The sequence below is a fragment of the Triplophysa rosa genome, linkage group LG2, assembly GCF_024868665.1.
Source record: "Triplophysa rosa linkage group LG2, Trosa_1v2, whole genome shotgun sequence".
NCBI lineage: Eukaryota > Metazoa > Chordata > Actinopteri > Cypriniformes > Nemacheilidae > Triplophysa > Triplophysa rosa.
Window position 1 is genome coordinate 15,731,150 of NC_079891.1, and position 27,594 is coordinate 15,758,743.

The 27,594-nt window shown below is 41.9% G+C and overlaps 1 protein-coding gene across 3 annotated transcripts in view; it reads right to left on the reverse strand.

The window, feature by feature from the left end:
- Positions 1-361: 361 nt before the first annotated feature.
- The window catches only part of rhobtb4 (Rho related BTB domain containing 4), a 53,937-nt gene continuing 26,704 nt past the window's right edge, over positions 362-27,594 (reverse strand). For 2 of the 3 annotated variants that reach the window (XM_057357225.1, XM_057357217.1), the window contains exons 7-12: positions 26,102-26,220; positions 24,535-24,609; positions 6,897-7,047; positions 5,565-5,653; positions 5,236-5,341; positions 362-5,155 (exon numbers count right to left, since the gene is read on the reverse strand). In XM_057357225.1, coding sequence (XP_057213208.1) covers positions 4,974-5,155; positions 5,236-5,341; positions 5,565-5,653; positions 6,897-7,047; positions 24,535-24,609; positions 26,102-26,220 — 722 coding nt within the window. In that variant the 3' untranslated portion in view covers positions 362-4,973. The remainder of the gene's footprint in view (positions 5,156-5,235; positions 5,342-5,564; positions 5,654-6,896; positions 7,048-24,534; positions 24,610-26,101; positions 26,221-27,594) is intronic. The other variant, XM_057357233.1, reaches the window with a different exon arrangement.

Sequence of the window (27,594 nt, forward strand, 5' to 3'; positions counted from 1 at the left end):
ATCTAATAATTTTTAATGTTTACATTTTCTTTCTGAATGTGCTAGAAAAAAAATACACATTAAAAACAGAATTATAAAGTGTCAAGATTTTATGTTGTCATGTTAATAGCTTCAAATAAAAAGGAGACAAAAAGAGATTTTCAAGCGTTTTCAAGCACTGTCATAAAACTGTATATGTCTCCCTCTACAGGACAGATAACAGTAGTGAATGTTCCTGTACATATCAAGTATAAATAAATTGTGTGCATTTTTATGCATATTGTATATTTTGAATAAATAAATAATATTGAAAATGATCTGATCGTGTGTAAAATTGCAAAACTACATTTTTTTTGTGTTGAAAAGTTTAAGAAAAAATATGTAAAGAAAAGGCGAGTTAATAGATTTCAGTTTAGTTTTATTAAAAGCCAAGCAAACATTAAAATACTGAAACAGATAACTTTTTTCCAACCCTTCCCCACACTCCATTTTGTACAAATCACAGTTGGTTAAAAATATTACAAAGGTTTCAATAAAACGTTTTTCTTTTTTCTTTGCAGCAGCAAAAACATTCTGATTTAGTATTTTAAAAGCCCTTCATAGTGTATGTGTAGTGTGTGTGCTTCTGGTTGCGACAGAGTACAATAATTACAGAACAGTAACAGAATCTTCGTTTTAGGACCAGAACAGTAATTCTTCAAACTAGGTTAAAAAACACAAAGTGCAAAACAGCTTTAAATAATCACAGATTTGATAAGGAAGAGAGGTAAAGAGTCGGGTCAATCTAACAGGCAGCCAGTGACACCCCCCCCTCAAGAGGAAAAAATTGGCAATGACCACTTTGACAGAACACCTACCACATCATCTGCCAAGGAGAATAAGTGCTTCATTATAACTGACCGATCCATTTTTTCTTAAAGGGATCGTTCATCCAAAAATGAAAATTCTGTCATCATTTACTCACGCTCATGTAATTTCATACCTGTATAAATTACTTTGAACACAAAGAAAGATATTTGGAAGAATGTTAGTCATTTTCAGTTCCGGGACATCATTGACTAGGAAGAAGTTTTCTTAAATTCTTCAAAATATCTCATTATGTGTTCAACAGAACAAAAATATTTTTTCCTATATGGTAGTGGATGATGTCCCAGAACTGAAAATTGTTAACATTCTTCCAAATATCTTTCTTTGTGTTCAAAGAAATTTATACAGGTATGAAATTACATGAGCGTGAGTAAATGATGACAGAATTTTCATTTTTGGTTGAACGATCCCGTTAAGAGAAGAATGGAAATGTGGATTTCAAAACTAGTTCTAGAGCCTTTCTTTTCAAACAGAATCTTAAAAGTGGTCTCTGCCTATATTAAATGAGGTTAGATGTACTTCATTTTACAAACAAGTTTAATAGAAGTGCAAGAAAAAACTACTGCTCTGGTACTACATCTTTTCAGGGAAAATCACCCTTAACAGTTTTACCTTCGGCTGACGGTAGAGGACGCAAGTGTACCTCTGACCCTCTCTTAATGTGAAACCTTCTAGTCATGATCACAGCTCACAGTAAGAACAGTTTCCACTCAACTCAGCACAATCAGAAAGAGGAAAAAATCAAATGAAACAATGTAAAAATCATAAAAAGATGCATCACATCACTCAAAGAACAGAAGGGATTGCTACATGCTGGCCACAGGCATGCAAACAAAGCAATAAAGTGGTCTGCTGGCTGTCAGGTAACTGTGTACTGTTGTGTGTGTTTATATGAACACTACAATTACCCCGACTGAAACTAAAGGCGGTGGCCTCTCTTAAAAATGATTACGACAATGATTACAGGACTTTGAATAAAAGGCACAGGTAACACAGACCACGACTTTTAACTTTTAGCTCTCATCTCTCACAAAAATTCTGAGTTTATATGCTGCGCAATGCAAACCACTTACATTAAATAACCGAGTATAGAACAATATTACTATTAACATGATGCCAGTCAGGATTCTGGATTATCTGTGGTTGAATGAGGGATGTTTTTTAATAACAAGACAAAAGTGCATAATGATTGCTTAATAATGAAAGCTACCACTATTTAAAACTACATGCTAACTCTCAAGCTAGCACTCCCAAGACCGTACCCATGCACATCTTACCTGTAAACATGCATACTTTAACGTTACATTTTTACAATTTGTCACTCAGTACAACTTTTGTTAAACTGAAAGAAATCTAACTTTGTATCTAATTTAAGGATAAAGTGCATGTCTAGCTGTTATACTGTTAGCAGTTGTTAGAGCCAAACAAATTTCTTGCAACTTGTTTTAAGAGCAAATGGGACCTCTCTGATACCGTTCAAAAGAAATCAACTAGACCTTCTAAATACTATTACAAAACATACAACTCGAGAGTTCATGAAGGCATAGTCAATTAAAGTACAAGGGAGGAAGACTTTGATGCCTTCATCACAGCAGACATCAAAGTAAAAAGTATGAGAAAGTATTTTTCCATGCAAGCACATAATATACAGGGCCATCAGAAGCACCGTTTTAATGGAAGAAACCCATTCCATGCTACAAAATGTAACCTCTTTTAAAAAGCCATAGTTTAAAAACAGTCAATGCCATGCACATCAATGCCAGACCAAATCGAAGCAAAAGAAAGTGCAAAAGCAAACAAAGACAAAAAGTGCTAACAAGCCTGAAATCACCACGGCAACAAGCTTCCATCCTAGGAAGTATACCGATGTTTATCATTTTCTCAAAGCTCATAACTGTAGTCGGTGTACCTTGCGTCAATATTCTTTCAGTTAGCAAACTCTAGGGGGTCTCTAAGGGGCAGACAGCAGCTATCCGGGACAGGGAAGCTGTGATTAAATACATAATTCTTTGCAGAGCCAGCCTGCAAATAAACAGTAAAGCCGTACATTCTATGTTTTACTAATAGCAAGCCTTTACGTAGCGGGTAGGCATACAGTGTGTCTTTGAGTGCTTCAATAAACATTCATTTATTGTTCTGTCCCTATAAATACTGCAGAAGTGGAATTCCCATCAAGGGAATGAAACAAACGCATTGAATGCTAAATTTCCCTTAAGGGCAGGTGAGTTTCAAAAGCCTCTACTCAAATCCATTTCGCATTTTTAATTTCTCCAATTTCACTGCCGTTCAGGGCACATGGGCTCTGTGCAAAGCGAGTCTATTTTTGTAGCTGTTGATGATTTCAGCTTGTCTGGTGGTGAGAAAAGCAGTGCGCAGTCTCGAGAAAGCGAAGTCAGAAAGTCAGGAATAGCAAAGAGGTGGCAGGAAAAAATGTCTTGGATTTCTTATTCACCTCCAATAGCTATTAATAACACTCTTGTTTAAAGGCACAAAACAGGCAAAACAAACATGCTTCCCCGAAAAATACTTGAAGGATGAGTGTATCTCAATTTTGAAGGAAAAGTGTAACATGGTCATAGGCACTCATGTACTTAAATGGAAGGCAATATAGACAGACTCAAGCAAACAGATTCTAACACTGCGGATCTGAAAAGTGAGGAAAGGGTATATTACAAATGTCAGTTTAACCTCAAAACCTGTTTTGAAATGCATAAAGCTTTTCTTAATAAAAAAGATGCACTTTTCAATAACAAGTTATGCCGGGCTGTTATTAAGATTGTCAAAAACAGGTAAACTTGTATAGAGAGGTGAATGAGTAGCTGAATGTTGTGACATTTTGCAGGCTTATCCTGAGCACCGATTTCGTCTGCATGTGTAAAGTGCAAAGTGACATTTTAGCCGTGAAGCATCACAATGCAACAAATGAAAGACTAGAGAAAATGGATTGATAGTTTCTCCCTCTCTTTGGTTAAGAGGTAGAGGACCAGAGGAATAACAGAGGGGAGCATTTGTTTTTAGCTTGAAGGGAAAACAAACGTCACAATCTATTTTTTTTTGGTTATCAGACATTTCGCCAATAGGTGCTACAAAATGCTTGGATTCTCGAATGCAAAGGTCCACGATTTACACACAAATGAGCTGATAATACTTTCTAAAGAAGGGTAAACTCAGAAGGCATGGGCGCCACCTGGTGGTGGAGGCGAAAGGCAAGCAAGTCAAGTAGCTTGCTAGTGGTCATATTGTAGAAAACAACTCATCCTATAGCTGTGATTGCTAATTCTCTCACGGCAGTGGTATGAATAGCCCTAAATTTATAGTTCACTTGCTGTCAAGTTTTGTCTTGTTTCAATAAATTTTGGTAAGGCGTTTGTGTCTGAATGAGTGTCTGTCTTTGGTGCTTTGCTAGAGCCTTTATGAGTGACAGACCTGAAATAAACCCTTCTGTTCCTGCCCCTGGTCTACTAAGACAAATGTTAAAAACACAAGAGTTCCTCAGTAGGCAACACAATTGGTACGCAGTGCCAATATGGGGCAATGGAAGATCAAAAATGGAGATTTTTTGTGTTGTGAGAATGTAAGCAGACATTAGTTTGAAAAAGGGGCGACTCAGCCCCTTTTAATTTGTATATCCCTGCTGCCATTTTAGTTGCTTTTTGTGTTCAAAGCATACGGTGTGTTTCAGCTCGTATGCATTGAACATGACGGTTTTCCCAGAAACAGGTCTCACAAAGAAAGCTTAACACAGCAGCACCATGCAGCATCCATGGGCCTGGGCGCCAGCGCAAAGACAGGGTGCTGGTGTAAGTGTGTATGTACAATAATAACAGTCTCGAGTAGTGGAATCAGGTCATTGCAAAGATGGCATGTGGTGAACATAACGTTGAAACAGATTTGAAATTTTCTTAAAGCCTTCTCCTATTTAATGACACATTCTGAGCGCTTGTGGTAGGCGGTCCACTAAGGCCCAGCTCGGAGGGAAGATGAAAGTTCGGGGGCAAAGAGACTCCAGAATAATTTCCAGAGAAGCCAGGACGGACACACCTGGACGTTGAAACAGGGATCCCCAGGCTCGGCTACATGCCTCAGGATGGAGATGAGTGAAGGGGTTGATGGGTAGAGTTGAACCTTCAAGAAATATGGGGTGCTGAGGAGGATGGATGTCTCCAGAAGCACCAGCCCCGTTTAGTGTGTTGCTTCCGTACGATCTCTTCCTCGCGGTCTCGCTCTTTTTGGGAGCGGAGGTAGCGGTCTTCCTCCTTCAGGAACCAGACGGGTGGCCAGCGATGCTTCTCGAAGTGTTTCTGGTTTTCTAGACAAATAAAAGACAAAATTGGCCGATTTTGAAAGGGTGAATGAAGCTAAGGTTTCTAATCAGGTAAACCTTCTTACCAGCAGACATGGTCTTCATGTCTTTAGGAAATTTGCGGCAGACGCTATTATAGTTGGTGCAGATGTGATGCAGACACCAGGCCGAGAGCTGTTTGGCATTGTGGAACTACAGCAGACAGAAAGCAGAGTTGGCACACATCACCAAAGAGTGATTTTTTTCAACGAGGCTCATTTGAAAAGCAATGTCTGTATATCCTTTGAACAAGAATGAATGGCAATTCTGTAATGTGTCCCAATTGTTCCATAGCCACTTCATTACTTAGCGTGAGTGCTTTGCATTTGCATAGTATTATTAATGGCTCTGTTCACTTCATATTTATTGATATTACCTGAGCCATCTCCAGATAGGTCAGTACGGGCCCATCAATGTCCACCCCTTTAACGGACAGCTGCAACAGGTCCTCAACAGCATGTTGCTCTGTAGACCACATCAAAGCATCATAAAACAGGTGTTAATATTTCACCCATTAGGCTTAATGGTTAACATTTGGGAAAAATATTACAAGACAACCACAGTGACACTTCATAATTCACTTCACTGATCTGTCTTTTACAAATACAGCATGCTTTTATTCAGCATGCAGCAGTAGATACAGGTGGTACATTATTATGCAACAATGGTGGACCTTTGTAAGGACTATATGCAATATGCATTACTAACAAAATATTTTTTACAAAATTGTTGGCTAGCCCCAAATGGTATATTACTCAACATTTTGTCTATGGATTTTTACAGATCCAAATAACACTGTTTTAAAACCTGTGCAGCCACACAAGCCACTACTGGTGGGCTTCCTACACAAAAGCTGTTCCAAAAGGCATCTTAACTCTTTTTCACGCCAGCATTTTTTAAAGTTGCCAGCCAGCACAAGCATTCTTGATCATTATCGCAAAACTTTCAGGGCCCTCAAAATATTTGCCTCTATATGAACATACAACATATTTTTTATCTCTTCCTCAGCAACAAATTCTTAACAAAAAAGCAGAGAAATTTCTATTTGGTCAAAGACTTCATCCATATCATTTTAGAATGATGATCACAACATAGAGTATTTGCTTGTTTTTGCTCCCCCTACTGTGTAACAGTGAAAACATGAAAAGCTTCACGCCTTGTCATAAATAACGAAAAAAAACCCCACATAATTTGCAGGAAAGCATTGTATCATAAATGACAAAAAATCTCATTAATGGCGGGGAAAGAGTTAATAATTCTCTATGACAGTGGATCTCAAAATTTTTCGTTGTAAGACCCCCGTTGTGTAGAGTGCACCACTTTGCAGCCCCCCAAATAAAGACTTAATAAATAATCTTAAACTTAGAATTTAATTAAAGCAAAACATATTCAGTTATACAATGCTGGAACATCAATTCTTTCGGTTGGTGGTGTTATTTTTCTGACGTTTGATTGCACACAATTTGATACATTTCTATACTTCATAAAATGCCACAAAATCTGTGCCCCCCTGGATCCATATTGGGCCCCCAGTTTGAGAACCACTGCTCTGTGATATCCCTGTCCTCAAAAGCACCACTGCAACTGGCTCTCAGACAAAAAAAATGTTGTATTTACTTCCAGGTAGCTTTTTTATCTCCAGCCCTATTACCCAGAATTACCCTGTAGTTTTTCACTGTCAGGCCTACAGAGTCATTACCAAACTTACCTGTAAGAGCTACAAGGTGGGGAAGACAGAGGCGGTTGGCTAGTATTATAAGGTCCATTGGCTCCAGTTCAGGACATGGTGTTAATACACCACAGTAGAGATACTCCAGAACTGCTCTCATACAGGCACAACTGGTGTTGGGAATAGACACCTGACAAAGAGAAATAAACCATTAGTTATCAAAAAATGTGATTTACTAAAGCCCAGAAGAACTTCATAAGCCATATTGAGGGATGTTTATTCAAAGCTCATCTCCAGGACATGGAAACACGAGAGGCAGATTGATCCAAGGATGAAACAATCTGCTCAGCACCTCTCCCCTATTGAGACCTGCATGGTCCTGGCCACCGACCATTAGACGAGGACTTCATGTGGGCATGGTAGGACCCAGAGAGAACAGGAAGTGGTCAGAAGGGGGATGTGGTCCATGAAGGCTCACAGAGGAAGGGGCCTGGCCTGAGTGTGATAAAAGGGCAAGGCCAGTGGACCCCATAAGGGGTCTTTAATCCTTCTGGAGATTAAAGCGCTGTGTGAAATCGTTGACAGTCTCAGTTTAAAGCTGTGGAAAAATAACTCTGTGGGCTTGTCGCTACGGGAAACCTGGCCTCTGCATTAACAAAAGCCAACAAGGCGGCCTACAGGAAACTGTCATCATATAACAGTGCACACAGAATATGCTTTACAGAATAAACAAGTCTCGGTTTCAGCATTATAAAAGCCACATTGACAGTTTTGATGCATAATTAGTTCTCAGACTAACTATTTTCATCCATATAATATCAGACCTAAGTGAGTAGTTCGGCTCACAAGGACACCAATGTCTTAAAAAGTGTCATTGTGAATTAAAGGCTAATTTTAAATGAAATGAAATGGACTCCTGAAAGAAAAAGACAAGAAATCTGGATCAAACTGGAGAGAGCTGCCCGAAGTCATGTGACATCGGTGAGATCCCTTGAGGCCCCATGACATGCCCATGTCCTAACCCCATTCGTACCCAAAGCTAAAATGGAGGAGAGCTTTTGTTTTGACACTACTTTGACTGGAGGGTGGCAAGCAAACAAAGGCATGCTTATTCTTTCATCTCCAAGGAACGGCTAAGGAATTAGACAAAAAGAGGAAAGTGCCGGGCCTGCGAATCAATCCATGGCAACCTTCTCCTCATGCTGTCACACCGCTCACATGAAGCAGTTATTCTTCTGTGAATTAGGACAGGACACAGTGGATTTAATTGCCTTTTTACGTTATTCTGTTCGAGGAGTTTGCGCTTATAAGGGACAGACACTTACGTACAGCAACCTAGAAACCGTTAGCACTTTATCTTCTGAAGGGGTTAGTGATCTACTTTGATTAATTATACACAATAAAACCGAACTTCAAGTATATCGTTACTGTCCTTCTGAAACCTTGTACGTCCATATTTCATGATTTTAATATTTTTGCCATAAATCATTATTATTAGTCACCCTTTATGTTTGTCACTGGGTATTGCAAATATCTAACCAATAAAAAGTATTAAAAAGTGTTTTTTTCCATTTCCTGAAAAATGTAGACAAGGTTTCAGAAGGACAACAGCAATACACTGATCCTAAAATACCCCCCAATACGGTTTAAAAAATGACATTCACCCCATAAATTTACCTCATGCCATTCTAGATGTATATATATCTCATTGGTACTGATATAGTGATATATAGATAAGTGAAGCCGTCATGCCGCCATATTGACTGTAGTTCTCTTATCTATACATGTTCTAATTATAACGCAACCTATCTTGACCCACAGACATATCATTTCGATTACTTTGATGATGGATAAATGCTTTAGGAGCTTCAAAAATGGGGCATTACAATTCAATGGCATTACAAATCTAACAGCCAGGTTTTTATTTAATATTATTCCAATTAAAGTTTGGCTAAAGAAAGTAAGACATATAGACATTTCATCCGACGCTCGCGCCTGGACTGCCGGTAACTTCCGGTCTTGTCTTTGTTTCGTGGTCTGACATAACTATTTTTATTTAATTTATGTTAATATTCATTTCTATGATTATTTTGTTGCATAATAATTGTATTAAACAAACAATTTGTTGAATTACCTTGTATGTTAATTTTGTTAAATAAAATTTGTTCAATGTGTCGTGTATCTTTGTTGCATTTAAAGGCGCAGTTTTTGATTTACAGCGGCCACTAGCGTTGTATTATAGATTTGCAACGAATGGCTCAGTCCAAACACGACGGTGGCCACCATAGTACAAAAAGATGTCGTTCTCATGTTGACGCAGGGAAGAGATCATGCGGGCATTAGAAAGACTGTAGAAAGAGCGATGTCTTATTTATTACATAAAATAAATGGTCTGTGGGTTTTAAGTATAAAAAGAAGGATAAAAGTCAGGCAGGAGCTAGGACCTGTGTTAATATTATAAAGACTGTCCAGCAGAGATGCGTTAGGATCCGTGGTACTAAGTCTTTTAGCAGAGATACTCACAGATATCTATGGAGATACTTTCCAGCAGAGAGTCGTTGGAGAGAAAGATCGTCTTAAAGTCACCCCTGAGGAGGTTGCTTTGATTGTTGCTTTGAAGTATGTGAGTAACATTGGTTTTTCTGTTTGTTAGAACCAAGATATGTTGTTGTTTTTGTTCTAATATTAGCTGTGTGACGGAGCAGTTTTGAGCGTCATTGTTTATCTGGAACCGCTGTAATACTGTACTCGTCCAGATACTGGAGAGAGAGAGGGAGAGCGAGAGCGTGTTGGTGCTAAAACTGTAGAGAGAGAGCGCGTTTTACTCTCTTACTTAATGATGAAAATGTACATTTAATCCGCGGGTAAAATGCATTCCGAAGAGTAGAGTAGGATCAGTACGGATCACGGATCATCCGCGATCAGTTTCACCACTATACCGCAGGGGAGAGGGAGAGGAAACGCGCGTTGTAGAGTTGTTTGTCCGTTTAGGGCTGCTGTACAAAACATGGTGGCGAATTCAATGTATATAGGCCCGCTCTGTATGTAGATATAAACAGTTTATTCTAAGGTATTAGAAACATAACGGTTCATTATGTAAGGTCTTTATACATATCTGAAGAAATAGTTTTGTATATTATATTGCATTTCTGTCAATAGATCCTCCTAAAAACCCTGTATTGTTCCTTTAAAGAAACCGTATGGGACAGTAACATCTAGCGGTTGAGCTTGGTATCGCAGTCTAAATTCAAAATATTGGAGAAGCAGGTTTAGCCAAGTAACGGTTCTTCTCGGTTTCTTTTACTTGTTATCAGAAATAATCTACAGGCACTTTATTAATTGCAAATGTGTCCCGGAAGTTAAGGGCAGTCCACGAATGCGCGCATGCGCAGTAATGCTAGTTTATGTTGTTGCTTTGAAACTGTCTATACACCTAAAATGGTATGAGGGAGAGAATATGATAGTGTAAATTTCATTTTTGGGTAGAGTATGACTAAAAATGCATCAAATAACATAAAATGTCTCAATACAATCTGTCCCGCTTCCATTACTAGAGCAGGAGTTTATGGGACCGCGGCACCGAGCAGAAGCACATTCTATAGGTCAGAGATGTTACGTCACGGGGTAGCAAGATGACACTCAGCGCTACTTCAGAAGCCTTGGGGGTGCCCTTCACCTGCCTGTCTCAAAGCCAATTAACAGAATGTCAATGTGAATATGACCTCTCATTATGGCTAAAGGGCAGGCTTAAAAGACGCAGATGGAAACTTCCTGTGTAAACCTAAAGATAATGATGCGGTGAGTGAGAGGAAGTTCTCTTTGCCCAGATCAAACGACTCAAAATTCTAGTTTAAGCAAATGTTTATGAATTTTACATTTACTTTTATGCAAGTGGCTGGCACATTTATTCAAAGCTAAACATTTAGGCACATTTATCCAAAGCTAAACATTTGATCAGTATGTGTGGTCCCGGGGAATCAAACCCATTGTCACTGTTTATGCAGTGCCTACTGAGGTACAGGAACACATGTGAAATAACTCATTTCTTCCTTTGAAAGGGAGAAACAAAGACAATAATGAAACTACATAGAAAGCACAGTGAGAAGAAATGAGGTCAAGAAACAGAGGGCTCTGTGTGTCAGGAAGTGGTCACCTATTACAAAGCAACCAGACTCCTTCTCATCAACTAACAATTACTGTGCACACTGAAACCATACAGACTCCGCCTTCATTGTCTTAGTTTTCACTTCATCTTTCGCTCGTGGGAGAAAAGTGACAAGTTTTCACATCCGAGCTTCCATTGGCTTTTGTGCTAATCACACTCAAAAGTATGATGTTGACAGGAATTCTGAGACCACAGCGTCTGCCATATGTTAAAACACTGCCTGTGTTTCTGAAAAGCTTTGCATGGGAAAAAAACAGATGGCAGGACATTTCTGAACAGGTCCTGAGAATTCAGTGACATGTGATGTAGTACAAATCTGATATAAAAAGAGCTATAAATAACATTCAGATGAGGAACTAGCACAGACGAATTTGAAGAGAACTGAATTTTTTTGAAAAGACAACTGTCCTCAGTAATAACTATGCACTGCCTAACCTTGAAAACCTTAAGATATTTTTGCACAGCGCTAGAATAGTAAAGCTTGCATCAAGGATGAATCTTGACTTTGTGCACCATGAACCAATGTGCATCAATGATTATTTGGTTACACACAAAAACATTTGAGAACAGATTTAAAAATTCACTTTGGAGTGAACTCTCGGCTTTACTCCACTGAATAACACTTTATAAAAATTTGCCACCCTGAGGTCTTGCAAGCGCTTTATATCTGGTTATACAACACCTTCTGTGACGCCTTCCACACAGACTATGACAAGGCTTTGCTCTATTCAGAACCTCATTCTATAAATAGTACAACGTTCACTACAGTGTCCCAGACCAACAGAGACTTCTACTAGTCACTTAGCAACTCTGTGTCTCACATCATTATTGTGATGAAATATACATCGGCGGCATGTACTGTACACATTCGTTTTCTTTTTATAATCTGGAAACTTTCTTGCTTTCAGTCTGTTGGCTAACTTCGCTTTTTACTGGCTATATAACTTCTTCCTAGCCACCATATTTGCTCTCTACGTAACATCTCCCAGCCAATGCCATCAGATTAGAAAAGAAGACAGCATCTTATTTCCTGCAGTTTGGGTGCTGTAAATCTAACCCCCTGTAATGCATGTAATGTTATCCAGGGTGATCCAGTTCAGCAGCAGGCCTTGGCACCTATAACCCAGCCAGTTCTCTCTCTTTGCCTCTCGTGCTGGTCAGCTTGCTCCTGAATCTCTACCCTCTGGGAGTTTGTCTTTCTAGAACTTGAGCTGACAGCCGGTAGCCTGGGGAAATCAGAGAGCGTGCATGGGATAGACCTGGATTGAGTTATGCGCAGGTGAGATGCTTTAGAAAGGAATACAGAGAAACCTTACCTTTGACACCCCACTTAATAGTTTTTAATAAAAAATGCATGAGGTAAATTTGTGCCAGGTACGGTTGGCGATATGTTTGTGAATAATTCCTACACCAAGGTAATAGGTTTGAATCCATGGGTGGGGGTGTTTGGTGGTTGTTAGTGGCATACGTGTCATAAGAAAAAAATGTAATTTTAAAAAATAATGTAAATTATGCTTTCTGGCGCCAAAAAAGACAATATTTGCTTCAACACGCAAATGTGACCCAGCATAATGAGTTGGAATGTGCACGGTCTAATTTTGAGCTACAGGAAAAAAAGTGACAAATATGGATTTTGGTCGAATTTGAGATTTTCATAAAAAATAAGTACATCGCCTTCGATCCCAATGCTACAAATCCTAAGTAAACATCTAAAATGATTACGTTTTCTGAGATGTGTATGGAGTTTATATAGACCCAAAACTCACGCGCATGGAATCTGCGCGCGCATAATGATAACCACGGACGGAAAGCTGCTCCGCAAGAGAGCATTTATACTCCGCGAGCGAGCAGAATAGTATCTGTGCACGGAAAAGAATCCTCGCGCGGGCGCATTTCTGCTCCGCGAGCAAAAACTCAGTCCGAGAGCAGAGGCTTTGACGAGCGCGCGCGCAATTCTCTCTATGCTCTAGCAACTGCTCAACACTTGCTCGCTCGTTGAGTTGACTTCTGAGACTTTGGAGGCGGGGCAATGGCAGATGTCTCCGCTCATTTGATTGGTAACTTTAACATGCATTCACCTACATGCAGTCACCTACAGATTACCTGTCTTACTACCGAATGATTAGTGTATTACCTTGCCTTAGCTATGTGTTAGTATTTTAGTAAGTGACATTTTGATTTCGTACATCTGTCAACAAAAATTATGCTATATAATATAGCAGTTAAACTCACATGTCATGTATGACCTATGTAAGAACATACTATAATAATATAATTAAATGTCTCCTGTAGTCATTAAATTTGAGTTATCTAATATCTGTTTACTGGCATAGACCGTTTTAATATTTTCAAAAACAAATAAAGAAAAACAAATAAATTATTTAAATAAAATTTTAGAGAGTACATCATAGGGCTGTAGTCAAGTCCACCATTGTCAAGTCCAAGACAAGTCCAAGACCAGGACTAGTCGAGACCGAGTCAAGTCCGAGTCCAAAGAGGTTCGAGTCCAAGTCAAGTCCGAGTCCAGAGAGGTTTGAGTCCAAGTCAAGACCGAGTCCAATTGAGACAGTCAAGAGAGACTACATCTACAAAAATCATGACTACAAGACCACATACTTAACTATTGATAATTTATGTGATGCAAGAGACAGCATATCTTCTATTCTGAGATAATCATTTTCATTATTGTTTGTAATGATCAAAAAGCAGATAAAATAAGGTCATTTTATTTTTACTATATAGGTATAGCACTAAAGTCACAAAGCCGAAGTGTAACTGTTTATTACTTTAAGGAACTTTTTTATCAGCCCTCCTAACAGCAAGGTTGTGCAGCAATGAACACTTTTGTGCGTGTGTGTGCGTGCATGTGCGCGCCTGCCCGTGCACATGTGTGTTCGATAGAGGAGCCGCTAGAAAGAGCAGAGGCTCCACGGCTCGTTCATAAGCACGTCGATGCCCATCCTTAAATAACATGTTCATCACAATGACAATAAAAATACAATCAATCTTATCTTTAAGCCCTACTTTCCAAACTTTCTAAAATACTCAAATGCAATGCTAACTCTGACACATGGCATTAACTTACCTCTCTTTGTGATGCCTTTGCAGGTGTCTTACGAAATTGGATGTTGTCCCACATGTTTCGGGGAAAGTTTTGTTGCAAAAAGTTTCCTTTTAAGCGCACTGTCGATACATTTATTATGGTTTGTAAAACCAATCTGTATTATGCCGCTGCTCGCTGACATCATGCCTGATGAATGATTGATGCTGGTTCGCGCCGCGGACGAATCGTTCATTCGAACCGGTTCTTTCTTTTTAGTGAACCGGTCGAACCAGTTCAGCTGAATCGTTCCCGTTTAACGTCTCCCGTAAACACTTAATATTATCCACAAATTAATTCAGTTATTCACTTTCTGGCGTGCATGACAGTCCCGCGGACTTGAACCAATATACCGGAGTTATTTAATTACAACAACAGCACACACTGAACTGAACTGCTGTGTGAAAAGAGAACTTATGAGCACGCATAATGAGCGCATAAGTCGAGAGCTTATGAGCTCTCGACTCGTTCTAGAGTCGAGAGTCGGCAACAGTTTTCGGATCACAAGAACATTGCTCTATCAATGTTTTGTTTTGAAGGAGAAAATAAAACAAATATCGCTGGACTCGGACGAGACCAACTAGAACATTTGCGAGACCAATGACCAAGTCCGAGACAAGTCCGAGTTCAAATACCAACGAGTCCAAGTGTTATGCCAAATTAAGACGTCTGTACAACGGGTAAGATACAGGTTGGAGACTGTAGGTGAGTACATGTTAAAAGTGACCAATCAAAGGATAGGAGAAGTCTGCCATTGTCCCGCCTCCAAAGTCTCAAAAGTCAATTCGACGAGCGAGCAAGTGTTGAGCAGTTGCGAGGAGCATAGACAAAATTGCGCATGCGCTCGTCAAAGCCTCTGCTCGCAGACTGCGTTTTTGCATGCGGAGCAGAAATGCACTCTCGCAAGGATTCTTTTCCGTGCACGGATACTGTTCTACGCTCCCGCGAGGGTGTGTTTACGCTCGTGGAACTGTTCTGCGCGCTTAAATCGCACGTGGTCTGCGCACTTAAAGCACGTGTGGTTTTCATGCGCGCGAGTTTTGGGACTGAATAAACTCCATAGATGTGCACCTTCCTAAGTCTTTCCAAGGATGCGTGTCCATCGGAAGCAAAGCGCTCGCACGTCTGACAGTTTGGTTTCGGTTTTAAAACAGGCAGGGAGAAAATAAAGTGTGGGACTGATGTCAAAAGTGCGGAGCCCGTCTGGTCACCCCTCGGAGAAAAAAAAACAAGACCGGCAAATCCGTGGCCACAGTTTTGTAATTCGTTCCCTCAGTTTAAAAATCCGTACTCACAGATTCTAAAACTGTTCCCACAGTTTACAAAACCGTGCTCTTGGTTTTGTAAACCGTCCCCTCAGTTTTTGAAATCTGTACCCACAAATTCATAATCTGTGCCAACGCTTTTGCAATCCATTCCCACAGTTTTGCAAACTGTAGCCTACTCGCGGAATTGAAGCCTCTGTCTGTCAACAGAACAAGCTCCTACAGGAACATTAATGAATATTGTATACTGTTTTATTTTAGATTATATTATAAATTGTCTTAATGTGTTTACACACGAGCGCGTGGCGCATATAACATCGTGGCGAACATCAAAATGAGAATAATGAGCAACTGCAAATGATGATGGCTCCAATATTGACTCATATTACAAGTTGTACTCAAGCCCCACAAACGTCAATGTTCACTGCGCCAAAGAGTGACACACGTGAGAGCTCCCAGCCGGTGGTCAGATAAAGGAGGGTGCCTTATACAGATTCACCCTTCCTTCAAGATACTACTGAAAGGTCACGCAACGTCACGGGTGGGCCGTTCGCTGGTGAGCTGGAAGTAATACAACAGAGAGCACGTACTTCGGGTCCCTCCAGGGCTACCCTCTCCATGGAAGCTGGCGCAAGACAACGTAACACTGAGCGTGGTTTCCAGCCAGTGCCACAGACTTCCAGTGTCGAACAACAGTCTAGTACTCCTTACTACCAAGGCCAGCCGGTTGCTACGGAAGGTCCCAAGGCAAAGCTCGCTGTTTTTGATGGTAGCAGAGACTGGGAAGCATTTCTGGCACCATTCGAGAGACAGGCCAGAAAGCATAGTTGGAGTGGGGACTACAGAGTGGACTGTTTGTACGAATGCCTGAGTGGGCCAGCAATTAAGTATGTCTGTTCGCTTCCTGAAAATATCTGTGAGGACTACATCCTTCTTAAAGAGCAGTTAACTCACCGCTTTGGTTTGCGCGAGACCCCAACCACAATCAGAAGGAAACTGGGAGAGCTCCGTCAGCTCAAGGAGTCGACAGCCGAGTTTGCAGAGGAGGTGCTACGCTACTGCAGACCAGGTGGCTGTTCTCTCACAGAAGACGGCATTCCTAACAGAGCAAATGGAGAAGATGAGTAAGAGCTATGTGTCTGCTGATCAGTTTAATATCCTGATGCAAAAGATGGAGCAGCTACAATTGAAGCTGGATAATCTTGCAGCCAGGGAGCCGAGAAAGCCAGAGGAGGTAAGCCAGGACAGGAGGCAAGGGTGGTCTCCGACACAAGATGGCAGGCTACGAGCAGGAACAAATTCGCCAAGCCCCAACCGCACTGGAGTAGGTTTGTGCTATAACTGTGGGGAAGAAGGGCATTTCCGCAGGGAGTGTGTCAGGCCGTCAACCCCGCCACGAAACTCGAGGCAAAGCAGCAGCGATCAGAACCACAGTATCACTTCAAAAGGGCTAGAACGCTGGAGGAGCCAGTCCCCCACACCACAAGTGGGGCGTGCAAAAAGCCGAGGCCCGAGTTTGCTTATGGATGTGACCATAAACTGCATTCCAACACAAGCCGTTGTGGACACGGGAGCTGAAGCAACAGTTATCTCTGAGACGTTGTATCAACAGTTATCTCTGAGACGTTGTATCAACAGTTTCCTCTCGGTATGCAGACAGCTACAATGCTGACACGTCTCCATAATGCGAAATCAGGAAAGGACATGACTGTGAAAGGTGGACTGAAAGTTAAATTTCAAATTGGCACCTGGTGCACGGAGTGGGAATTATTGGTGGCTCCGATACGTGACCCTGTCCTTATGGGGCTGGATTTTTTGCAAGCTGCAAACGTAACCATCCATACAAGTGGTAGAGTGTTCATTGAAGAAGAACTAATCCCCACTAGGATCGTTGGGGGTGATGGAGCAGATTATCACATCGCTCGAGTGGTCTTAGAGACGGAGACAATGTTACAACCGGAAAGTGAATGTCTAGTCTGGGGTGAAGTGGACAACCCAAAGCCTGGTATCTGCACAGTTCTGGAGCCCTACCTGAACAAGGAAACAGTGGCCTCGGGCAGTGTTGTCATCACCATGGAGCGCAGAGTGATTGTGAGGCTTTGCAATCTTTCCAGAAATAAAACAACCTTACCAAAGGGAGCCTGTCTAGGACTCTTGGTAGAGACATATCCAGAGGAGGACCTAATGGAAAAGGATTGTACCAACACCCAAGAACAAAGAGACGACACACATCACTCAGAGATGAGAAGACTGACAACAGCAACAGATCTACCTGAGAATCTGCAAGCCCTTTATGCCGCTGCAAGTGGAACATTAAGTAATGCTAAGCAACAACGACTTATTGAACTCTTGCTCTCATACAAATTTCTCTTCGCTGTTTCCGATGTAGACCTTGGCCTTTTAACAGCTGTCACACACAGGGTAAATACTGGGGCTGCTGGGCCCGTACGCCAGCCAGTCAGACGGACTCCCCTTGGATTTCAAGAGGAGGAGGAGAGGCACCTTAATGTTATGCTGGAAGCGGGAGTCGTCACACCCTCTGCCTCGGAGTGGGCGTCACCGGTGGTGTTAATTCGCAAAAGGGACGGAGGTGTTCGCTGGTGTGTCGACTATCGGCGCCTCAACAGCTTGACAGCCAAAGATGCTTATCCTCTCCCCAAAATTGAGGAATGCCTGGATGTCCTTGGGGAGCTTGTGTCTTCTCTACTTTAGACCTCCAGTCTGGCTACTGGCAAATTGCGGTGGATGAGATGGACAGAGCAAAGACCGCTTTCATCACTTGCTATGGCCTCTATGAGTATACCCTCGGATTGTGCAATGCCCCCAGCACTTTCCAGAGGGCGATGGAGCTTGTTCTTCGAGGACTACAGTGGGAAACGCTCCTAATCTACTTGGATGACATCATCATCTTGGGAAAAGGGGTTGATGAGAGCCTTGATTGACTTGAAGCTGTATTCCAATGCCTTTTCAGCTATGGACTAAAGCTAAAGCCATCCAAATGTCACCTGCTTAAAGAACAAGTCTTTTTCCTGGGCCATGTGTTAGTGGCGAAGGTATACGGCCCAATCCATCTCTGATTAGTGATGTGAACCCCCCCACAAGTGTACATGAGCTGAAAGCTTTTCTTGGACTGTGTAACTACTACAGGAAGTTTGTGCCAGCATTCTCGGAGCTGGCCAGTCCTCTTAATGAACTCCTAAGGAAGGAAGCAACATTCTTGTGGACTGAGGAGCACCAGAATGCTTTCACACAGCTCAAGGTAAAGTTAACTTCTGCACCTGTGCTTGGATATCCTCTAGTGGAAGGAAAGTACATCTTGGACACTGATGCATCAAATCACAGTATCGGTGCAGTGTTGTCACAACTTCAGTGGGGAGAGGAGAGAGTCATCACTTATGCAAGCGCTCACCTTACACCAGCTCAGAGGAGATACTGCGTAATGAGACGAGAATTGCTAGCTGTTGTCTTCTATACCCGCCAATTTCGACACTACCTGCTTGGCAAGAAGTTCCTTCTATGCACTGATCACAACAGCCTTACCTGGTTGTTCCGGTTCAAACATCCCGAGGGACAGCTTGCCCGCTGGCTGGAAGAGCTGTGTCAGTATGACTTCGACATCAAACACAGAGCTGAAAAACTTCACTCAAACGCTGATGCGATGTCAAGACGTGCTGGCGAGGCCCCAAATATGTGCAACTGCTATCAAGCAAGGAACAGTGTTGCAAATCTGCCATGTGGAGGCTGTAAACATTGCTAAAAGTTGCATGACCACTGGGAGAGGTTTGAAGAGGATGTTGATGATGTGGTGCCACTCGCAGTAAGGAGCATTGAGTATGCCACAGGGGAACAAGTTGTTGAAAACCCTGGCAGGGGTGAGAAAGAGAGGGCAGCTGCAGAATTGTTGGGAGCACCACGGGTGAACTGGCTGGAAGCTTTCCCAAAAGAAAAGCTAGCACAAGAGCAGAGAGCTGATCCTGATTTAGCCATCCTGCACAAGTGGAAACAGGCAGGAGTTCTTCCAACAAAGGATGACGTTGCGTTGAGAAGTCCAGCAGTAAGGAAATTCTGGCTGTGTTGGCCACAAGTTGAACTTCATCAGGGAGTCCTTTATTATCGTTGGGAAAGGCCTGGAGGACTCCATCCCTCTCTATTGTTGCTAGTACCGGCCTCGATGCAAAATAAATGTTACAAGCCTGTCATAATCCACCGCAGTCTGGTAATTTGGGAGAAGGAAAGACCTTAGAGCGACTCCATCAAAGTTTCCACTGGTATGGCATGGGTGGAGATGTACATTTGCACATACAGAGGTGTGGGCACTGCAATGCTTGCAAAGTTGCTGGACTGACTAAGAGGGCCAAACTTCAGAATTACCAAGCAGGGCCACCAATGGATCGGATCCAAATCGATATACTGGGCCCATTTCCTGTGTCTAGTTCAGGAAACAAGTACATCTTAGTCATTATTGGCCAGTTCACTCGATGGGTGGAAGCTTTTCCTGTGCCGGACCAAGGGGCGTAAACTACGGCTAAAACACTCGTGTACGAGTTCATCTCCAGGTTTGGGGCACCGCTGGAGCTACACACAGACCAGGGTCGAAATTTTGAAAGTACACTGTTCAGAAATGTTTGTAGTCTCCTGCAGATCAAGAAAAAGCGGACAACCCCTTATCATCCTGCCTCCAACGGACAAGTAGAGAGGTTCAATCGAACGCTCCTTCAGATGATTCGGTGCTACGTGAACCAGGATCAGAAAAACTGGGATGAGCATCTTCCGCTCCTTACAGCCGCGTACAGCAGCTCCCAGCATGCAGTCACTGGATTCACACCGAATAGGCTCAAGCTTGGAAGGGAGGTTTACCAACCCCAGGATCTATGGTCCGGTGTCGCAGAGCAAAGGTCGGACAGTGTGGAAGTGCCAGATTTTCTGTATAACCTGGAAAAAGGGCTGAGAGACACACATTATGTTGCCAGGGAACACCTCCATGCAGCCCAACAACGACAAAAGAAGATCTATGATCTCAGGGCTCAGGAGAGGAAGTACATTGTTGGAGATTTGGTGTATATGCGGGAGAGTACTAAGAAAAAAGGACAGAGCCCAAAACTCCAGCCACCATGGAAAGGCCCTTTCGTGATATCTGCCTGCTGTGGCCCAGTACTTTATGAGGTCCAGAGGTTACGGCAAAAGAGAGTCATGCATCATGATTGTCTCAAGCCCTATGACTGTGACGTGATTCCAGCGAGGGTCAGACGTCAGAGGAGTGAGATTCTGCGAAAGAGTAAGGATACCCCTGACAACCCCGTTCTGCTAGAACCCCTGCGGGTTCCGGAACTGTCTGCACCCCCGGGGGGCAGTGAAACGGAATCCATTTCTTCTGACCCTGAACCACAGGAGAACCAGGGTACGGAGAAGAAGCGGCAGCTGGCAGCTCGGCGACGTAGAAGGAACAGAAGTGGACATGGACTAATGTCGGACATAGGAGAAAAAGAGACAATCAAGAGAACGAATAAAGGAAGAGAAATACGGAAGCCCATGAGATATGACAGTTAATGTTTTATTATTGTCTTATATTGTTCATTACAGTTTTTTTTAGTTTAGAAATTGTTGGGTTATTACGGTTTTCATTTTACTGAAGGGACTCAGTATTGTTAAGGGGGGGATAGTGTAGCAAAAAGAGCATGGTCCCTTTAAGCTATCCTCTGTGTTCATCTTGTCTCTATTCCTATTGGCTGTGTAATGTGTCAGTCAGAGAGTATGCGCGAGTTAGGGGAATAGAGGAGTTTCTAGTTTAGTCTACAGGTTGTTCTCATGCTCATCGCACGGTCAGAAAAGCTGCCGTCCTGTGCCGGAGAGAGACAACCGAATAGTGTGAGGTTTGACATGCAAACTGTGTATATCGACTACTGTACTGTTGGTGAGTGTACCGATGTAACCAACCTGTTAAAGAAGTGAAGTAAATGCTCAGAAGGCGATCTCTTTGTCGTGGCTCCCACGCATCCACACAGGCCAACGCTTAATGAGGCTAACTAACTACACACGCAAACACGACAATATTAATAAATGTTTCTTGTGGATTTCTGCATGTGTTTTTAATTTATCTTAATAACTAACTATTCAGTCAGTGTTTATGTCTAATGCATATATTACACAAGTGATCTCTTATTAAATATTTGCACATTTAAATGATTTCAATAGCCTATTATTATATACTTTGCTAACTGCATGAGACTTTTTAGTAAAAAACTAACCCAAAATTGTTAATGATTTATAAATACATAACTTTACAGAAATGCATCAAAAGCAAGAGTTAAAAACTGCATGAATATTTGTAAGGGAAGTCAGGAAATAAGTTATTTTTGTATTTATACCACAGGGCTGTTGAATGCTTCATTCTGATTGGCTGACGAACGTTCGACGGGTGTGCATTAATTTTCAGTTAAAAGCACACCTATGACGTAGTTCCAGATTTGTCGACCGAATTACAGTTCCATATCACTGCGTCCAGTTTAACTTAAATGTAGCCTACTGTCCACCACTGAATACGTATCTAACAACAGACAAAGTGACAGGCAAATTCCATTGTCTGAGAATAAATAACTATTAATATTTATGGACAGCATGAACATTTGAACAACAATGGCGAGAGCACTGTACAGGACTCTTCAGATGAAAAACTAAAGCATATATCAAAGGTAATGGCAAGCTACATGACACAGTCAGCGGGTTAAACATAAAACACGAAGCACAAAAATAACAAAAACAACATCTTAAATTCGTCTGTGGAATGGGTAAATGGGACTTAAAACACACAGCAGGAAGCTTTCTATGCCACTGCGAGAACCGCAGCTGGCGCAGAAACCTCCGTGTCACTTTTTTCTCTTAATACTTTTCTTATACAAAAGGGGTGTTAAATACGACGAAAACAAATCAAATATAGATACTTGTCTTTTCACTCTCAGTGAAGCAAACGCGTGTGCATGTGCACTGTCTGTCTTCCTCTCGCTCTCAGAAAACTGCATATGCAGGCTCAAGCAACGCTTTCAGATGAGATGCGTAAGAAATTAGTCCTACCAGCAAGTGCATTCCGGGACAAATACCATACAAATGTCTTGAGATAAAACATCGTAACAACGTCTTGTGGTATCGGAACAACATCTTGTGGTGTTGTGACCGTGGTATAAGCGGAATAATTGACTCCGGTCCTTTCAATTATAGAAAGTTAATGCACACCCGAGGTGTAACGGCCACTCCGCCACCTCGGGGTGTGCATTAACTTTCGATAATTGAAAGGACCGGAGTCAATTATTCCTTACGTAATACATTAAACACGCATCTGTCATATCACGTGACAAAAGAACGAACGACTTAAACCCGAAGACTCAGGAGATGAACTAATCTGTCATGGTTCTGCCCCACCTTGTCTTGCTTCTCTTGACCTAGTGGCAGAACCATGATAGAACCTCTTGTTTTATGTGGAGAGTGACGTTTTGTCCCTGTTGGTCTTCCACTCTCCGGTGTGGCGTCTCTGTTCCCGCCCTTTCGTCTCCTCGTTATTGTTTGTTGATTAGTTCATGTCTCACACCTGTTCCCTCTTGATTTATCCCCTTTATAATGCCCTTGTGTCTTCTGTCTCGTGCTGGTTCATTGTACTGTGTCGTGTTTGTGTAATGTGCTTTTTATTTATTAAAGTTTGTGTTAACCCCTTACCCGCTGTCTAGCAACTTCTGGGATCCTAACTGTCTCGCTGTGGTCTATCATCTATACGAAGCATGCCATTCGTCAGAATGAATTTCAGTCCCTTTTGGTACCCAGCAAGATACTGGGAAAACGAGTTTTGAATTGTTTTCAGCCGGGGGGGTCGATGCACTATGTGTGTTGGAGCTTAAAATTGGATGCCACTTGTCTTTCCATCATGAGTTTGAATAACGCCGGACTTCCCTTTGGAGGGATAGAATGAGGTCTGATGAAGGGCATTCAAGTCAGAGTCGGAGACCAGCCTCAATATACAAAGTGCTGCCGACTCTTTCCGGGTCGAGACTCTGACCAGGGCACGACGTCCGTGATCAGCAGACAGCTGAAAACCAGAGGTTCATGCCGGGCTCACCTTCCAAAGAGGTTGAGAGTCTCGGCAATGTCCCTCCTAGTAAGGGTTGAGGAGCGGTGTCTGTTTCCCAAGCGAGATCCTGCCGGCCCTCCACAAAGACGCTTCACGAAAGCACACCTCCGGGGTGCGGTGAGGGGCCACCCCTTGGAATTCGGGTGTGTGGTTTATATCTATAGCTAGTGAGTTAACTGTTTTAGTAGTGTGATATTGTGTATTCTGCTTTTATGCTGCCCAGCTGCCAGAGAGCGCTGCCCAGCCGTCGGAGATGCTGCCCAGCTGCCAGAGAGCGCTGCCCAGCCGCCGACATCCTGTCTGTCATGTCGACATCCAGGCCTGCCCAGCCGGTGATAGCCGGCTCCCAGCCGGCCTATCCAGCCGGCGCCATGTCCTTCCAGCCGGCCATCCAGCCGGCGCCATGTCCTGTCCAGCCGGCCATCCAGCCGGCGCCATGTTGTCCAGCCGGCCTCCAGCCGGCACCATGTCCAGTCCAGCCGGCCTTCCAGCCGGCGCCATGTCCTGTCCAGCCGGCTCCATGTACTGTCCAGCCGGCCATCCAGCCGGCACCATGTGCTGTCCAGCCGGCCTTCGTGCCGGCACCATGTCTTTGTTTGGACTTTTTTTTCCCTATGTATCACGTTTTTGGTCGTGTTTTGTATAATGTTTTTTTGTCACAGTCTGTGTAGTCTTGTTTGTTCCTTGAGGAGCATCAGGATGCTGCTCCTTAAGGAGGGGCTTCTGTCATGGTTCTGCCCCACCTTGTCTTGCTTCTCTTGACCTAGTGGCAGAACCATGATAGAACCTCTTGTTTTATGTGGAGAGTGACGTTTTGTCCCTGTTGGTCTTCCACTCTCCGGTGTGGCGTCTCTGTTCCAGCCCTTTCGTCTCCTCGTTATTGTTTGTTGATTAGTTCATGTCTCACACCTGTTCCCTCTTGATTTATCCCCTTTATAATGCCCTTGTGTCTTCTGTCTCATGCTGGTTCATTGTACTGTGTCGTGTTTGTGTAATGTGCTTTTTATTTATTAAAGTTTGTGTTAACCCCTTACCCGCTGTCTGCACCTGGGTCCTCTGTCTCCGTGTCTCTCACCACCCACCATTCGTGACATAATCATTTTTGTTTTCTGTAAATGCAGCATATATGGGCAAAATAATGAATGACTCGGGCATGAAGTCTCTAGAGTTGAGCTATAATCCTTTTTGTTTCTTGTACAGATTTCAGAACTTATATGGCTGTCAGGAAATAATATAATTACTGTTTCTCATAACTTGTCCCTAACTACAATATAAGTTATTTCTTATTATATATCTGATCAAAGCTAGCATAAATAAACGTTATGGGGTAATTTGGCTATTAACATGCAACATTAATTTAACTCTGCTCAGATGAACGAAATGACTCGAAGATTCGTTCATTTTGCTGAACGAGATTCAAACATCCGAATCGCAAAAATGACTCGAACTTCCCATCACTACCCCCTAAAAACTCTTCGGATGTATACGATTCACAAGAATGGCATATTTGGATTCAAAATGACGAATTTCGCAGAAAAGCTACTAGTTTGCAGGTATGATTTTAAAGTTGTAGGCTTTCAAAATAATGAGAAAATCATATTTTGATTTGTTTATGTTGCTTCCATTTACATTCTTGGACTTGAAAATATACTACATAATCCAAAACATCTTCTGATGTTTCTATATATGCCAACCTAAAGTAATTCTACTATGATGTTATAGACATAGCACAAATTTCATTGAGTATCTCAATGTACATGCGTGTGTTCCCGCAGGCACAGGACCTCTCTAATATTTCAGCATCTCTCTGCCTGGAGTGCTCCCCTCAGAGGCTTGTTTAGTCCTGTGGGGCTGTTAACTCATTCATATGAATGAGACGGTCTCCTGTCGCTAAATCGATTTGGGTCAGGCTGTCATAGAGTTGGCCTAGTTTTAACTACCTGTGCCACTTTCTTATTAGGATTTGTCCTTCAGGGTAGGAAGAATCAAGGTGACTCGATTTACTTTACTTCCAGTTCTTCCAGAAATACGTTTTGGTGAAACTGGATTAGTTATGGTCAATTTTTGTCAAACTTTAAATCAATATCGCATGGATTACTGGTGTCAAAATTACAAGTACCTGCAGTACAGTTGAAAAGTATTGGTATTATGGTAAAGACTGAATTTTGTACTGAATTTGAACATGAATAGGTGGGACAAAATTATTATGTGTTTAAATACACTGAAGAAGTACTATAATTATTAATTACTACACTAAGTTGTTATGCAGAATAATAAAAAAACACAAAAATATAAAGCAGTATGTTTACTTAAGAACTACTTGAAAGCTACACGCAAGTGCCACTTTAAATAAACTTTTCGTTGTTATATCAAAATTGTTATCTAGGATCATAAAATTTTACAATTGGTATCAAATAAAATGGCATTGGTGTCAAAATAGATTTAGGTAACAGGCCAACCTGGACAATGACTAAAGTAGAGCAATGAACTGTGAAAGAACTGAGTAAACTATCCCTATAAGGACTGGAGACCAGTATCTTTTATTTCCTTTTTTCATTTCCTTACATACAACTGAAATGGAATATGTATCACTCTGTTCACCTCCTCAATGTAGCTCTCCATGAAGGATCCACGAAACATGGCTGCCATCCAGTCACAGCTTGAGATGAGCAGTGGTTTGTGGGCAGGCAGATAACCGTCGTCCAATCGAAACACCACATCTAAAACCGGGAGGAAAAGAGCACACATCTCGGCGTGTGTCACAGAGTCGAGGCTATAGAGGGGGAGACATGTGGACAGACGAACAGAGAGACAGACGAAAAGACAGAAACACACACACAAACACACAGACCAATAATAAATACACAGATAGACAAGGCTAAGAATAACCCTGCTGGGAATAAAAAACTTAAACCAACCTAAACTGGTTTGCTGGTCCTAAAGCTGTGGTTATAAAATGGGTTTCGGTTCCGTTTACCTGATCAGACCACCATAAACCAGTTAAGACCAGTTTTGCCAGGCTGAGGGATTATCCAGACCAGCCTAGAACTAGTAAACCAGCACAGGAGAGTTTGAGCAATTTTTCTTTTTCCACAGGGTAGATGACAGAAAATGTAAGGGGAGGGCCAGGCAGATTGTGATAAACTAGGGGAGAATTTATTTTAGTACTGAATTCTTTAGAGACTAACTTGGAGGAGTCCATGTGTTCATTGTGGCTCACTGATTCTGTTTCATTTCTCATTTTTGATGAATATCAGATAAGATTGGAGCTGGTTGTTCAGCAATATGCTTTTGGTATTAGATGATGGATGCTTCCAACTTTTTTAAAACTTATTTTCTACTCTAGATGGGAAAGCAAATACATCTCTTTAGCTTCAGTTTATAAACTTCAGCACACCACAAGGAGACTAAAGGCCACAATTGAGTTGAAAAATGTTCTGGTTTTCAAACATGAGAGAAGCACCTTCATGGTTGGGTCATGAGATTATGACAACTGCGAATGGTGCAATGAAATCATGTATTTAGAGAGAACAGGTCTCTTGGAAGAGGTTAATTACAACAAACATGCACACAACACACAAGACATGACAATAACAAAGGGTTAGCGACACAACACAGAACACCACAGAGCAGAAATGCAAACACATTCACACAATGCAAATATTCACTGACTGCAATGAAGGGGTATTGTAAAACAATGCACTGGGAATCTCATCAAAAAACACAGAGACTGAATGAAGGAAGAAAAGGCAAATTGACTTTTCTACAGTGTGAAAAATTCTATTTCAATTCTCTTGGGCTGTGGAATTGAAAATAGAACGAATGATAATCTAAGTCACTGCAAGGAACTTTTGAATGTGACACGCTGACAAATAATGGAAATTAGCCAATAACACCAGAACCTCTTGAAGAATTTGTGCTATACAAATTAGGACAGTTAAGTACCAAAAATCTATGAGAACTGCACTTGTCTCTGTTTTGGCTGTTGTGTGTCTAATTAGTTGAATATCAACAAATGGAGAAAAAAGATTTAATTTCTGATTGTGGAATCATAAATAGATAGAAGGGTTACAGATTTATCTGCGCCCCAAACG